At 34.3% G+C, this 13,194-nt stretch overlaps 1 protein-coding gene and 1 long non-coding RNA gene across 5 annotated transcripts; one reads left to right on the forward strand and one right to left on the reverse strand.

Annotated features, from left to right (window-relative positions):
• Nucleotides 1–2,822: 2,822 nt before the first annotated feature.
• On the reverse strand, nt 2,823–3,146 carry LOC115991578. The gene is made up of 2 exons (XR_004092230.1): nt 3,106–3,146; nt 2,823–2,902 (listed from the first exon to the last, which is right to left on the reverse strand). It is a non-coding gene; the product is annotated as an uncharacterized LOC115991578 (long non-coding RNA).
• A 105-nt stretch (nt 3,147–3,251) lies between these two features.
• Nucleotides 3,252–8,146, forward strand: LOC115991572 (TMV resistance protein N-like). Of its 4 annotated transcripts, none has more exons than XM_031115380.1 (6): nt 3,252–4,147; nt 4,435–5,524; nt 5,649–5,924; nt 6,032–6,577; nt 6,763–6,827; nt 7,608–8,146. In XM_031115380.1, exons 1-5 carry the CDS (start codon nt 3,636–3,638, stop codon nt 6,796–6,798), a joined length of 2,460 nt encoding a protein of 819 aa, XP_030971240.1. In that variant the 5' UTR covers nt 3,252–3,635; the 3' UTR covers nt 6,799–6,827; nt 7,608–8,146. The 4 variants fall into 4 exon arrangements, with proteins under 4 accessions (XP_030971240.1, XP_030971242.1, XP_030971241.1 ...); XM_031115382.1 differs by lacking the exon at nt 7,608–8,146 and having other exon boundaries at nt 6,032–6,409; nt 6,489–6,577; nt 6,763–6,821; XM_031115381.1 differs by lacking the exons at nt 6,763–6,827; nt 7,608–8,146 and having other exon boundaries at nt 6,032–6,409; nt 6,489–6,626.
• The last annotated feature ends 5,048 nt before the right edge of the window (nt 8,147–13,194 follow it).

The raw sequence follows: 13,194 nt of genomic DNA on the forward strand, positions 1-13,194 counted from the left end.
AATCGAAGTTCATACAATAAGACTTACAAGCCCCCACGCTCAACTTCTTATTGCTACCAACTAGTAGAACTTACTGACACGACCACGTGCAAGCTCCGAATCCACAGACTCCTTCTTTCTTTGGCTTTTGCAAAACACAAACACCCCCGTTTGTGACTTTGAGATCCCACTCAAAGGTTTAGCAACACAAACTCTCCTGTTTGTGACTCCAAGACCACCCTTAAAGGTTTAGATCATCAACACCTTTGATGACAAGAGAAGGCAGCAACTTCTACAATACCGAATCTTGAAATTCTTCAAAGAATAGCACCGATAGAAGACATAAGAGAGTTTTTTAGGAGCAAAACCCTAAATACAAAAGAGGCACACTCTTTTCTCTCTAAAAAGCCACACAAAAACGTGCTTAGGGTTTCCTTTATATACTGGGAGAAGTAAATTAGAAACCCTAATCCTAAATGGGCTTGAACTGTTGTTTGGGTTTAATTAAAATTCTGCAGATACGACTTTCGATCGATCGAACTAGACAGATTATGAAATCTTCTTCCTGCAGCTTGTATGTTCTTGACTTGAATCACCTTGAGCATTGTCTAATAATATCTATAGACTCTAAGATCTATATCTAGACAAGTTTGTGTTCACGATTTGCCAATTGTTCTAAACTTTTAGAACTTCACACAATAGATTATATAACTTTTAACACAACACACCACTTAGCACAATAGATTATACAACTTCCGGCACAACTCACCAAGTGGCAAAAAGTTGTGTTCATAGCATTTTTTCCTATGGAATACCTATGGATTTAGGATAATTATATTGTAATGATATGTGGTGAGTTGTAGCAAAACTAGTGTAATTTGTTATGATTTTATTATTATTTTTTTCCTATGAAATACCTATGGATTTAGGATAATTATATTGTAATTATATAGTTTAGTGGTTAAACAAAGTTCTTATTTCTGTTTTCTACCATGTAGTTAGGGGTTGAAGAGGAGGTGGTATTAGACCATGTATCGGGTGTATGTATCGTCCCACCTCAATGTGAAAGAGGCAATACATGCATTGGATGCATAGTATATCTTCTTATGAAAGAAAAATATAGATGTATGTTGTCGTCCATGGACCCAACTTTAATTACACGTTAGAAGGGCCTTACGTGTCCTTTTTCAATTTAAAATGTTCACTTACAAGGTCATTGGGGGCAAACTTCTTGCATAATTGGGTCTCAACTGTGTTTGGGATGGTCGCATTTCGGCCTAGACAAGCCGAGCGAGTAAGGCAATTTATGGGTCTGAATGTCTGATGAATGATTTTGTGGATGGTTAGGAACTACAGTCACTGGATATCAAGTAAATAAAATAAAATAAATTTGGCCACCAGCTTTTTAAAAGCATAGTTGAACGGTAAAAATAAGATGTACAGAAGTCAAGAAAAGTGAGCTTAATAATGGTGGATGACTCACATGGTGTGTCCTATTTCATCATTACACTAGGCAAAGTACTCTCTCTTTTTTTCCTCCTCTTTTCGTTTGCTCTGTAGAGTGTAGACTATTGAACATAATGGAGAGGAATCTTCCAAGTAAAAAAAAAAAAAGCCAATAAACTAAAATCAAGCAAAGATGAATTATTCGGTCCTACGAGTAAAAGCAATTCCAAGGACGAAGCTTCATAGTTCATACAACTTTCCTTAACTCTTCAACTTTAACTATAATAGTGTTACTCTTCAATTATTGTCACTCTATTTTTTTTCTCTCTCAAACTGAGCACACACAAAGTTTTTTCTACCACCAAATCGTTCAAGCCTACTCGCATCCTCAAGGTCCTATCTATTCTCTTATGCAATGTTTTGTGTGAATCTCTGTTTTATTTCTTTCTTTCATCTTTTTATATTTATTTATATGTTTCGATTTCTCTTTTGGATGATGAGAAAGCAGAGGGAAAGGGGAGGAGGAACATACAGATTTTTTTTCCTGGGCTTTGACCTTTTTGTTTTCTAGTATCTGATTTTGTCTAGTCTTATACGAACTGTGATTGTTAAATTACAAACACAGAGGATGCTTTTGTAATGATTTAACGTAATCATAATACCGTGAGTTATCCACTTTGTTTAAAAAATAAACAAACAAAAAAATGTTGAATTCACTGAAAATAGAGGATGTGAATACCCAGCAAGGCTAGGATCACTGACGCTGGCTTGGTTTTTTTTTTTTTTTTTTTTTTTCCTTACTATTATTTTTTTAACAAAATTAAATGGTGTGAGGTAATTAGCAAATTGGGTGTAGTTGAAAGATTGTTGTGACCTTTGTTTATTTTATTAATGTCTTTCGTCTCTCTTTCACATACTCGCAAACAAAAGAAAAAATAATAGTCATTCTGTTGTGGAGATAAACATCTTGGGAAGTTTCATTGAATAATTAATATAACATATAAAACACACTTTAACCCAAAAAGCCTAAGCCCAATGGGTATGTGCTCAATTATGTTATATTAACCACTCATTCTTCTCATATTTATTCAATGTGGGACTTCACTCACACGTGTAACCCAACAAATCTCCCTCTCACGTGTGAGTCTGCCTCTTTATGGGCTTCAAGACCTCTTTGTGGGTCATGAACAAGTCCTACTCACTCCCCCTTACCTAATGGCTTTTCACTTCATCAGCGCATCATCCATGGGTCTCTTGTACGCCATCCATGGGAACCACGTGTCAACCCCGCATGCACATCCATGGGAACCCCATATGTCCATGTCCATGGGAACCTCGCACCACACCATTAGTTAACACCATTAGCAATATTCCTTTGTTGGGCTTTTTTTTTTTTCTTTTTTTTTTCTTCTCCAGGATCTTTATGTGTGGGCCATTTAGGCTTTCTCTGTCCCCGCTGGGTAGGGACCACGAACACCTCACATGTGTCAACCCTGCAAGCACATCCATGGGAACCCCGTACGTCCATGTCCATGTGAACCTTGCACCACACCATTAGTTAACACCATTAGCAATATTCCTTTGTTGGGCTTTTTTTTCTTTATTTTTTTCTTCTCCAGGATCTTTATGTGTGGGCCATTTAGGCTTTCTCTGTCCCCGCTGGGTAGGGACCATGAACACCTCACCACCTTCGCCGCACACCACCATAGGCTCTGATACCACTTGTTGTGGAGATAAACACCTTGGGAAGATTCATTGAATAATTAATATAACATATAGAACACACTTTAACCCAAAAGGCCTAAGCCCAATGGGTATGTGCTCAATTATGTTATATTAACCACTCATTCTTCTCATATTTATTCAATGTGGGACTTCACTCACACGTGTAACCCAACACATTCCTTTATTAAAAAAGCAATTATATAATAGGAATTGAATCATGTGTTGTTTCTAAGATATTTTTGAGCATTACAATCACTATTGCAAATTCATTTCTCAAATCCATAAGCTTTCACTTTATACACGTCCATCTCTTTTATCCTATCCTGTCACTCCTTCCTTAAAATAAAAGATCCATATCAAATCATTCCTTTTTTCTCTAATTTTTTTTCTTTTTACTTTTTCTGTCAATTTTAATTGAAAACTACCTCTTTTATTTATTTATTTTTCTTTATTGTAGTTCAATACTTGCCGCCAACATATCTCCAATGTCTTCCATTATCTCTCAGATGGCCTCCTCTTCGTCATCATTTTCATCTTCAACACCTCAGTGGAAATATGATGTCTTTCTTAGTTTTAGAGGTGAGGACACCCGCACTAGTTTTACAGGCCATCTATATGTTGCTTTGAAACAAAGGGGCATAGTTACCTTTAGAGACGAGGAAAATATTGAGATAGGAAAATCTATTTCACCGGAGCTCTTGAAAGCAATAAAAGAATCGAGATTTGCAATTGTCATTCTCTCAAGAAACTTTGCGTCATCAACATGGTGCTTGGATGAACTTACAAAGATAATTGGATGCTTGAAAGAGACAACCATGACTGTTTTGCCAATATTTTATGATGTGGACCCATCTGATGTACGAAAACAAACAGGCACCTTTGCCCAAGCCTTTTTTAAACATGAAGAACGTTTCAAGGACGATATAGAGAAAGTCCAAACATGGAAAGCTGCTTTAGAAGAAGTGGCAAATCTCAAAGGGTGGCACCTACAAGATAGGTAATCCAATTTGACATATTACTTGCTTTTAGATGTTCAAACTTCAAATAAATACTCTTCTTATCTTAAGCCTTGTTTTGAACTTTTAGTAAAGCAACATAGATGTTCACACTTCATTTTTATTTTTACTTGATCTAACTAATTTACATTTTGTATTTCTTTCAAATTTTTCTTGCACCAAGTTATTTACTTTTTCTTGGTTTAACCAACTGCATTGGATGTCTACTTTCATTTTTGGTCCTATTTGTGCGAGGTACTCACTAGATATCATTCTCTCTTCATTGCAGGACTGAGGCACAACTTATCCAAAATATTGTGGGGGAGTTATGGCAAAAATTGAGTAATGAATTCTTAGAAGATACTGAAGACCTAGTAGGAATAGAATCTCAAGTGAAGGAATTGGAGTCATGTTTGGCTATAGGGTCTGATGATGTTCGCATTATAGGGGTTTGGGGGATGGGGGGAATAGGTAAAACAACTCTTGCTAGAGTTGTTTTTCGTAGGGTTTCGAACAAGTTTGAAGGTTGTTGCTTTCTCCATAATGTCAGGGAGGTTTGTGAAAAAGATGGTTTAATTCCATTGCAACAACAACTTATTAGAAAAATATTAAATGAAAGTATGAGTATACAAGATGTTGATGAGGGAGTTTTCATGATCAAGAATAGATTACGTCATAAAAGAATTCTTACCGTTCTTGATGATATAAATCAATTAGACCAGTTGAAAAAGTTGGTTGGGAAGCATAATTGGTTTGGTTTTGGTAGTAGAGTTATCATAACAACAAGGGACAAGCATTTACTACGTATACTTGAAGTAGATGAAATATTTGAAGCTGAAGGATTGAGTGATGAAGAAGCTCTTCATCTTTTGAGTTTAAAAGCTTTTAAAAAAGGCCATCCTCCCAAAGATTATCTAGAGCTATCCAAAGATGTTGTACAATATACTAAAGGCCTTCCTTTAGCTATTGAGATTTTGGGTTCTTTTTTGTTTAGTAGAAGCATCAATCAATGGAAAAGTACATTAATTCGGATTAAAGAGTTTCCCGAACGTGCAATTCTCCAAGCACTAAGAATAAGTTATGATGGACTACATGAAACAGAGAAAAAAATATTCCTATATATTGCATTTTTCTTTAATCATAAGGAAAAAATTAGTGTAGTAGAGAAACTAGATTATTTTGGCCTTTACCCTGATGTTGGATTGGAGGTCCTAGCTGATAAATCTCTCATAAAAATAAATTGCCTTGAAGTGTGGATGCATGATTTATTACAAGACATGGCCAAGAAAATAATTTATGAAGAGTGCCCTGAAGAGCCTGGAAAGCGTAGCATTTTGTGGTCATTTGAAGACATTAACAGTGTACTAACAAAAAATACGGTAAGAGGTTATATAGAAAACTTGAACATATACCCTATCATATTATTCAAAAAGTTCAATTTAGAGTAGCTTTGGTAATCATACATTTTGCAATTCTCTAATCCCTTTTGTTCATGATTATTAGGGAACAGAAGCAATTCAAGGCATAGTCCTAAAGTTGCCTAAATCAAAAGAGGCATATTGGAATCCTGAATCTTTTTCAAAGATGCATAATCTTAAACTGCTCATAATTAAAAACGTCCAGCTTCTCCATGAACCCAAACATCTTCCTATTGGCTTAAGATTTCTTGAGTGGATAGGGTACCCTTCAAAATCTTTTCCATTAAATTTCCAATCAAATGAGCTTGTTGAACTTTACATGTGTGGAAACTACATTGAACAACTTTGGAAAGGAGCAAAGGTAATTTAAGCATCCTTGTACTTATTTATATTCAAGTTCCATTAAATTGTAGGGATTTGATGAAGCTAATTGTTCTTTTTTTCTTCTTTTTTGGTTGCTTTTAATAGTCTTTTGAGAAGTTGCAAATCATCCAAATGAATGGGTCTACAAACCTTAAAGAAACCCCTGATTTGCTCATAGTCCCAAATCTTAAGGAAATGGTTCTTGAAGATTGTTTAAATTTACGTGAGATTCACCCTTCAACTTTGGTTCATAATAGGCTTACTCTTCTCAATCTACAAGGCTGTGTAAATGTCAAAACTCTTCCAAGCAAGTTTGAAATGGAGTCTCTTGAGGTTCTTATTCTTTCTGGTTGCTTAAAACTAAAAAGGATTCCAGAATTTGGAGAAAACATGCAACGTGTATTAAAGCTTTATTTGGGTGGAACTACTGTTACTAAATTACCCACATCAATTGGGCATTTGACAAGCCTTGTTTTATTAAATGTAAGAGATTGCAAAAGTCTTACATGTCTACCAAGCAGCATTTTTAATTTGAAGTTGCTTAAAGACTTGAATATTTCAGGATGCTCAAAACTTGAGAGACTGCCTGAGAATGTGGGGAATGCTGAAAGTGTAGAGGAGCTGGATGTGAGTGGAACTGCAATAAGAGAGGTGCCTTCTTCCATTGGTCTCTTAAAAAATCTTAAAGTGCTATCTTTCAATGGATGTAAAGAGACTTGACTAGAATTTAAATTAAAGGACAGCAATAGACAGTAGAAAAACCTGACCGTACAACAAACTTGATTATATATTACTAACCATATCATCTGAGACATATTCGTCTTTACAATAATCAGACTCAAGAAGGCAAGCAACTGCGTTTACAGGGTTGAAAGCTGTAGAAGGTAGCCTGCTTAGATTGGTAAGCCCTCCTGTTTTACTTGCCATCATTGTTGTATTACATCTAGAATTAAAGTTTTCTCATATTCTTCCCATTGGGTTTATTATTTAGCAGAATGTATCATAATCATAGTGGAAAGATGCTACACTTTCATAATCATTGTCATTCATTTTTGGAAAATCTTATATTTTTTGCATTATATCTTGGGATAAACTTAGAAAAGTCAAAACAATCTACATCTATTAATAGGTATTTAAAGTTATCTTGACACTTTGACTTGGAAACAACACCAGGTTAGGGAGTGATACTCTCTTGAGGTGGCTTCTTAAATTTTAGTCACCCCTATCTCAAGGTGAGGAGCTATTGATAAGCTGATATAGCCTCATGACATAAGGTCAAAATAAGCTACCATTGAAAGTAGGTGGAACTTAGGTAATGGATTCTCATCTGAGGGTCATAACTCTTAGATGGAGACATTTGTGGGGATTGATGCTTCCTTTGAAGTTAATAATTTTCATGTGGAATGCATTAGGACTTACTCATCAAATCAAAATAGTGAAAGGAAACATAGCGAGTGATAGTGTGTCTTATGCGATGAGGTAGAGGAAAAATTTGATCTTTTATCCCTGAAGTCTCAGGCTATCTTGTTTGGATTAGATTTGAACCTTGGAACTAAGTTAATTTCTCCTTTCTCTTTGAAGCAGTGGTTGGCTCAATGGATGGAGGATCCAAATTTTTATAGATTGATGTTTAAGGGTGCAAAAGAGTGTGCTTAAGGAGTGATAATGCTTTGTTTTGCAGGTATGCACAAGTCTCTATTGCACAACAAACAGATCAAGGTGACTGCAGGAAAGTGCCAAGGCAAGTGTGTCTGGTTGTGGATGTTGTTGACAATTCAGGAACACTAGTAGAGATGGTGTGGATAGGGTGGCTTTGGCTATGAAGCCAAATCATGCGATGGTAGGCTGTTGCAGTTCTTCCATATGCAACCAAATGGCATGCAGCTAGATGCCTGACTGTGCAAAAGGCATTAAGTGAGGCTATACAGCTTGATTTTTGCAGACTTATTTCAACAAGATCTAGAGCGGAGGACCTCTTTTAATGTTCAATGGCAAATTGTTGTGCTGATCGAAGACCACAAGTGCATGGAAGTTGGAGAACGCTAGTGGTTATGTTTGTTATGCATAAGAGTCACTGTAGATCTTGGGGTCTCGGCTACTCTTGCTTTCAAGTCTTATAGATATTTTTGGAATCTACTAATAGTTAACCATTCTGACATTATTGTATCCAAAAACAAAACCAGGAAAAAAATGTTAATCTTTATACCTTTTTCAGACTAATTTATGCCTTGGGCATATGTCTGTGTGCAGTCATTTACATTTTAGGACATTATATAAGAGATTTATTTCTTTGCGTAATTCCTTTTCGTTTCTCCTATTAAAGCAAAAAAGAGTAATTGACTTTACCATCTAATGGCTCTAGCAGTAACTCCTGTATACATTTTTTTGTTCTGCATAGACAAGATGTGTCTTTTGAGTCACGTTATATAAATTTCAAATAGAAACACTTTGCTCAAATGGGTTAGAAGGGTAATGATAAGAAGAGAAATGAAGTTTAGAATAGCTTCTTTTGTTTGTTAATGTAATGATGAAAATTACATAATGAGTTCTAATTTAAAAAGGATCTAAGGAAAAACTATCTAGTCTTTTCAAGCATGCAGTAGTGAATTTTTGCTATGTTACATAACATGAGCTTTTGGTTTCAGCCGAGGAACGTAAACAGCAGTGGAGAATTCACGATACTAGGTAATGTATTGAGAAATATAATTAGTGAACTTATTGAAACCCTTATATAGCTCATGATCCATTTGCAAAGTCAAGAATTTTGAATTTTAAATTACATTTCAATCTTCAGTTATTATTATTCATTTTTTTTAGAATGGTTACATCTCATTTTTCACAAATGGTTACATCTAAAATCAGTAATAATGTCTTCAACTGCCTTTTGTTCATCCAAAAAAAAAAAAAAAATCTTCAACTGAAAAGTCAGAACAAAATTTAAGAAAAGTTTCAATCAATTGCTGAACAAGTGAACCATCCATTTTCATGTTAGATTATGGTGCTTCCACATTAAGCACTTAATTTATGTATTTAGTTATTTTTCAGTCCTCGGGAAACAAAAACAACTAAAATAAGATTCTAAAAAATTCAAATTTCTATATTATATATATTCCTCCATGTTTTTAGCTACAAAACTTATGCTAAAGGACTTTCAATACAAGTTTTCTACTTGGGGATCAACCAATTTTTAAGACCCATGAGCACGAATTTTAAATAAACTAAAATACTTATAAATATGAGTAACCCCATTGCAATCCAAATGAAAATTCACAATAGCGATTAGTGAGCCTATTCTAATCATTTAGCTAACCAATATATAAACTTATTCTCCTTTTCATTTAACATACATACAAAGCCAAACAACTCAAACTAAGATTCAATTCAATTCTTTGACTTCCTTCTATTTTCCTCAACTTTCTCAGCAACCAAGCCGATAATAATGAAGCCAAGAAGATTATATTCACATTTCTATCATTTTCATTCTACTTACATCACAAAACCAAACAAGTCAAATAGTAAGGTTCTTTCCTCAATTCAATTCTTTTACTTTCCTTCTCTTTTCCTCAATTTTCTTGGCTACCAAACAGAGAGGAAGGAAACCAATAAAACTTGAACAATGAAACGAATATCCATATCACAGAAAATAAGCTCAAGAATGGAATCAAATCACAAAAACAAAAGCCAAGCACCATTGAAATCACAAAACCAAATCAGCAAATAAAGAAAACAATCAAACTCCTCAAATCAATTATTTTCCTTTATATGATTCACTTTTCATTAATTGCTTTTCTCAGCTACCAAACACATCCTAATGCAACTCCAATTTGCATGTACAAACACACTACTTCCAAGATCTACACAACAAATTCAACTAAAAAGCACCGTTTAATTGCCAATACAACACCTATTACACACGATCATGATTAACTCTTAGTTTCTCATTCTTTCAAAAAACAACAAAAAAATAAAATAAAGGCACAAGATTTAAAATCAAACACTCTATTTTTCCTTTTCAATTATTTAATTTTCCTTGGTTTTCTAAGTAACCAAATGTAACGTGAAAAAAAAAAAAAAAAAACTAAATTCTACCAAAATTTTTATTTTAAAAAATATAAAAAAAATGAAAAGAATGAATAAAATAATTAATACCTGTAATTTCTATGAGTGTACGATTGAAAATTAAAGGATCAAGCTGATCTCTTTGTGCTCTAGAAATAGCGGAAAATGAAAGAGTGGAAATAGAGCTACTCCATACTATTTTTCTTTTTTTGGTGGTAATTTAGACTAACAGAATGGGTATACGTGTCATTTTGAATATTTGACGGTGGATTTGGTGGTTTATGTGACAATTAATAGTAGATTAGTGGTTTTTTTTTTTTTTTTAGGAGAAGTAGATTAGTGGTGTTTTTATAACTGTCCATTTGAGTAAACATTTTTTTTAAATATATATAATTTCAATAGTTATAATGAGGGAAGAAAGATTTGAAGGTTTCTGTTGAAAATACTGGCTCTTGGCAGTTGAGTTGAGTAAACTAAACACTAATAGTAGTATATCCTCGAATTAATTGAAAATTTTAAGCAAAATTGATAAAATTTTTAATAAATATTATCAAATTGTATTAATAATTAGTTAATGAGCCACTTAATGAAATGTAGAGGATTCTATTCATGAGATGTTTCGGAATTTGAACCTAAAACCCTTATGAAGAAAGTCAAAAGATTAGATGAAAAAAAAAAAGAAGAAAAGTAAATCATAGTTTTAACTTAGTGGATTCTGAGCTAATTTTTTATTAATTTTTTTCTAGAGGAAAAAATTTATTTAAGCCCATTGAATTCTAACGCGTCTCATTATAGAATCCTCTTCATTTTATCAATTTTATGGTTAAGCTTTCTATTTATTTAAGTCCACCTATTGCAACAGATTACACAACTTCCAGCACAACTTGCCACATGGCAAAAAGTTGTGGTTCTAGTATTTTTTTTCAAATGGAATACCTATGGATTTATTAGGATAATTATATTGTAATGATATGTGGTGAGTCGTAGCAAAACTAGTGTAATTTGTTATGGTTTTCGCCATTTTTTCCCATGAAATACCTTTAGATTTAGGATAATTATATTGTAATTATATGGTTTAGTGGTTAAATAAAGTTCATATTTCTGTTTTCTACCATGTAGTTAAGGGTTGAAGAGGAGGTGGTATTAAACCATGTATCGGGTGCTTGTATTGCCCCACCCCAATGTGAAATGGGCAATACATCTATAGATGCATGGAATATCTTTTTATTAGAGGGAAATCGATGGATATTGTTGTCCCAAGGGCCTAACTTTAATTAAATGTTAGAAGGGCCTTACGTGTCCTTTTTCTATTTAAGATGTTCACTTACAAGGTCATTGGGGCAAACTTCTTGCACAATTGGGTCTCAACTATGTTTGGGATAGTCACATTTGGGCCTAGACAAGCATAGTGAGTAAGGCAATTTATGGGTCTGATGAATGATTTTGTGGATGATTAGGAATTACAGAGCATCCACAGCAAATGTACCAGATGTGTCAAATGCTAAATATTTGGCACATTTGGCACACCAAACACCAAAAAACCTCATTTATGAGATGTTCCAAATCTCATAATTTTTGCCACATGTGAACAGTACCGTTCCATTTTGGAATGGTACGGACAAGAATGCTAAAAAAAAAAAAAAAGTTTTTTATTCATTTCTCTCTCATCCTTTTTGACTTTCTCTCTTCTCTCTCTTTCTTGATGTTTGGTGGGAGAAGATATTATATTATTTTAATGTATAGAATTGAATGATAAAACATCTGATAAATGGGATGTTGTAAAATGATGTGGTAAAATAATAAAGTAGGTTTTTGGTGTGTTAAAATGACATTTTTTATAGAACATCTGCTGTGGATGCTCTTAACTGGATATTTTCTCAAAGATCCCATGGAAATGCCAAGCCTATAACATGCCGAACCTAAAAGGAAAAATGTGGCTATTAAGTAAATAAAATAAATTTGGGTACTAAGAGCATTCACAGCAGTGGAGCTAAAAATTTAGTTTTTTAACTTCACCAAAAGTTACTTTATCTATTTTACCTACATACATGCTGCAGCAGTGGATCTATTTTAGCTTTCAACATAATAAAATAATATAAACATCACAATAAAATAATACAATCACTACAATAAAATAATATATCCCACTACCCAAAAAAACAACCACAACCACCTTTACCATCAGCCACAGCCACAACCACACCCACCACCACCACCACCACCACCGGCCACCAGTTCACAATAGAAAGAAAAAAAAAAAAACTTATTTTAATGTATAGAATTAAATGATAAAACATCTGATAAATGGAATGTTGTAAAATGATGTGCTAAAATAATAAAGTAGGTTTTTGGTGTGTCAAAATGACATTTTTTATAGAACATCTGTTGTGGATACTCTTAACTGGATATTTTCTCAAAGATCCCATGGAAATGCCAAGCCTATAACATGCCGAACCTAAAAGGAAAAATGTGGCTATTAAGTAAATAAAATAAATTTGGGTACTTAGAGCATTCACAGTAGTGGAGCTAAAAATTTAGCTTTTTATCTCCACCAAAAGTTATTTTATTTATTTTACTTACATACATGCTGCAGCAGTGGATCTATTTTAGCTTTCAACATAATAAAATAATATAAACATCACAATAAAATAATATAACCACTATAATAAAATAATATATTCCACTACCCAAAAAAACAACCACAACACCAACCACAACCACCTCAACCATCAGCCACACCCACCACCACCACCACCACCACCGGCCACCAGTCCATAGTAGAAAAAAAAAAAAAACCCAACCCAAATCTCCAATCTTTTTCCTCAACCCAGACCAAGCAAAATCATCAATCACAAACCAAAAAAAAAAAATGCAGCACAACCACCACCAAGGCACCAACACAGCATCACCAATAAACCCATAGCCACCACAAAACAAACCCACAGCCACAAATCATAAATCACAAAACGGACCCATAAATCACAAATCGAACCCATGTCAATACGACCCACCACCACCACCATCTCCACCGTGACCCTTGAAATCTAGCAACCCAAACGCCAAAACCCACAAAAACCCAAATCTAGCTACCTAAACATCGAAACCACATACCAATCTCAACCTCGATACCAACGCACACCGGAGCACAACCACGACCCAGCGGCGGAGTGGAGGTGAGGGAAGCCACTTCGATCCACGAGGCCGGAGCA

This window comes from Quercus lobata, chromosome 5, assembly GCF_001633185.2.
Source record: "Quercus lobata isolate SW786 chromosome 5, ValleyOak3.0 Primary Assembly, whole genome shotgun sequence".
Classification (NCBI taxonomy): Eukaryota; Viridiplantae; Streptophyta; class Magnoliopsida; order Fagales; family Fagaceae; genus Quercus; species Quercus lobata.

Bases quoted from the DNA above. Each gene is read 5' to 3' on its own strand.
- LOC115991572 (XM_031115379.1), top strand. From the start codon at position 3,636: ATGTCTTCCATTATCTCTCAGATGGCCTCCTCTTCGTCATCATTTTCA. The intron at 5,525-5,648 runs GTAAGAGGTTAT...CATGATTATTAG, and splicing joins GTGTACTAACAAAAAATACG to GGAACAGAAGCAATTCAAGG. The intron at 5,925-6,031 runs GTAATTTAAGCA...TGCTTTTAATAG, and splicing joins AACTTTGGAAAGGAGCAAAG to TCTTTTGAGAAGTTGCAAAT.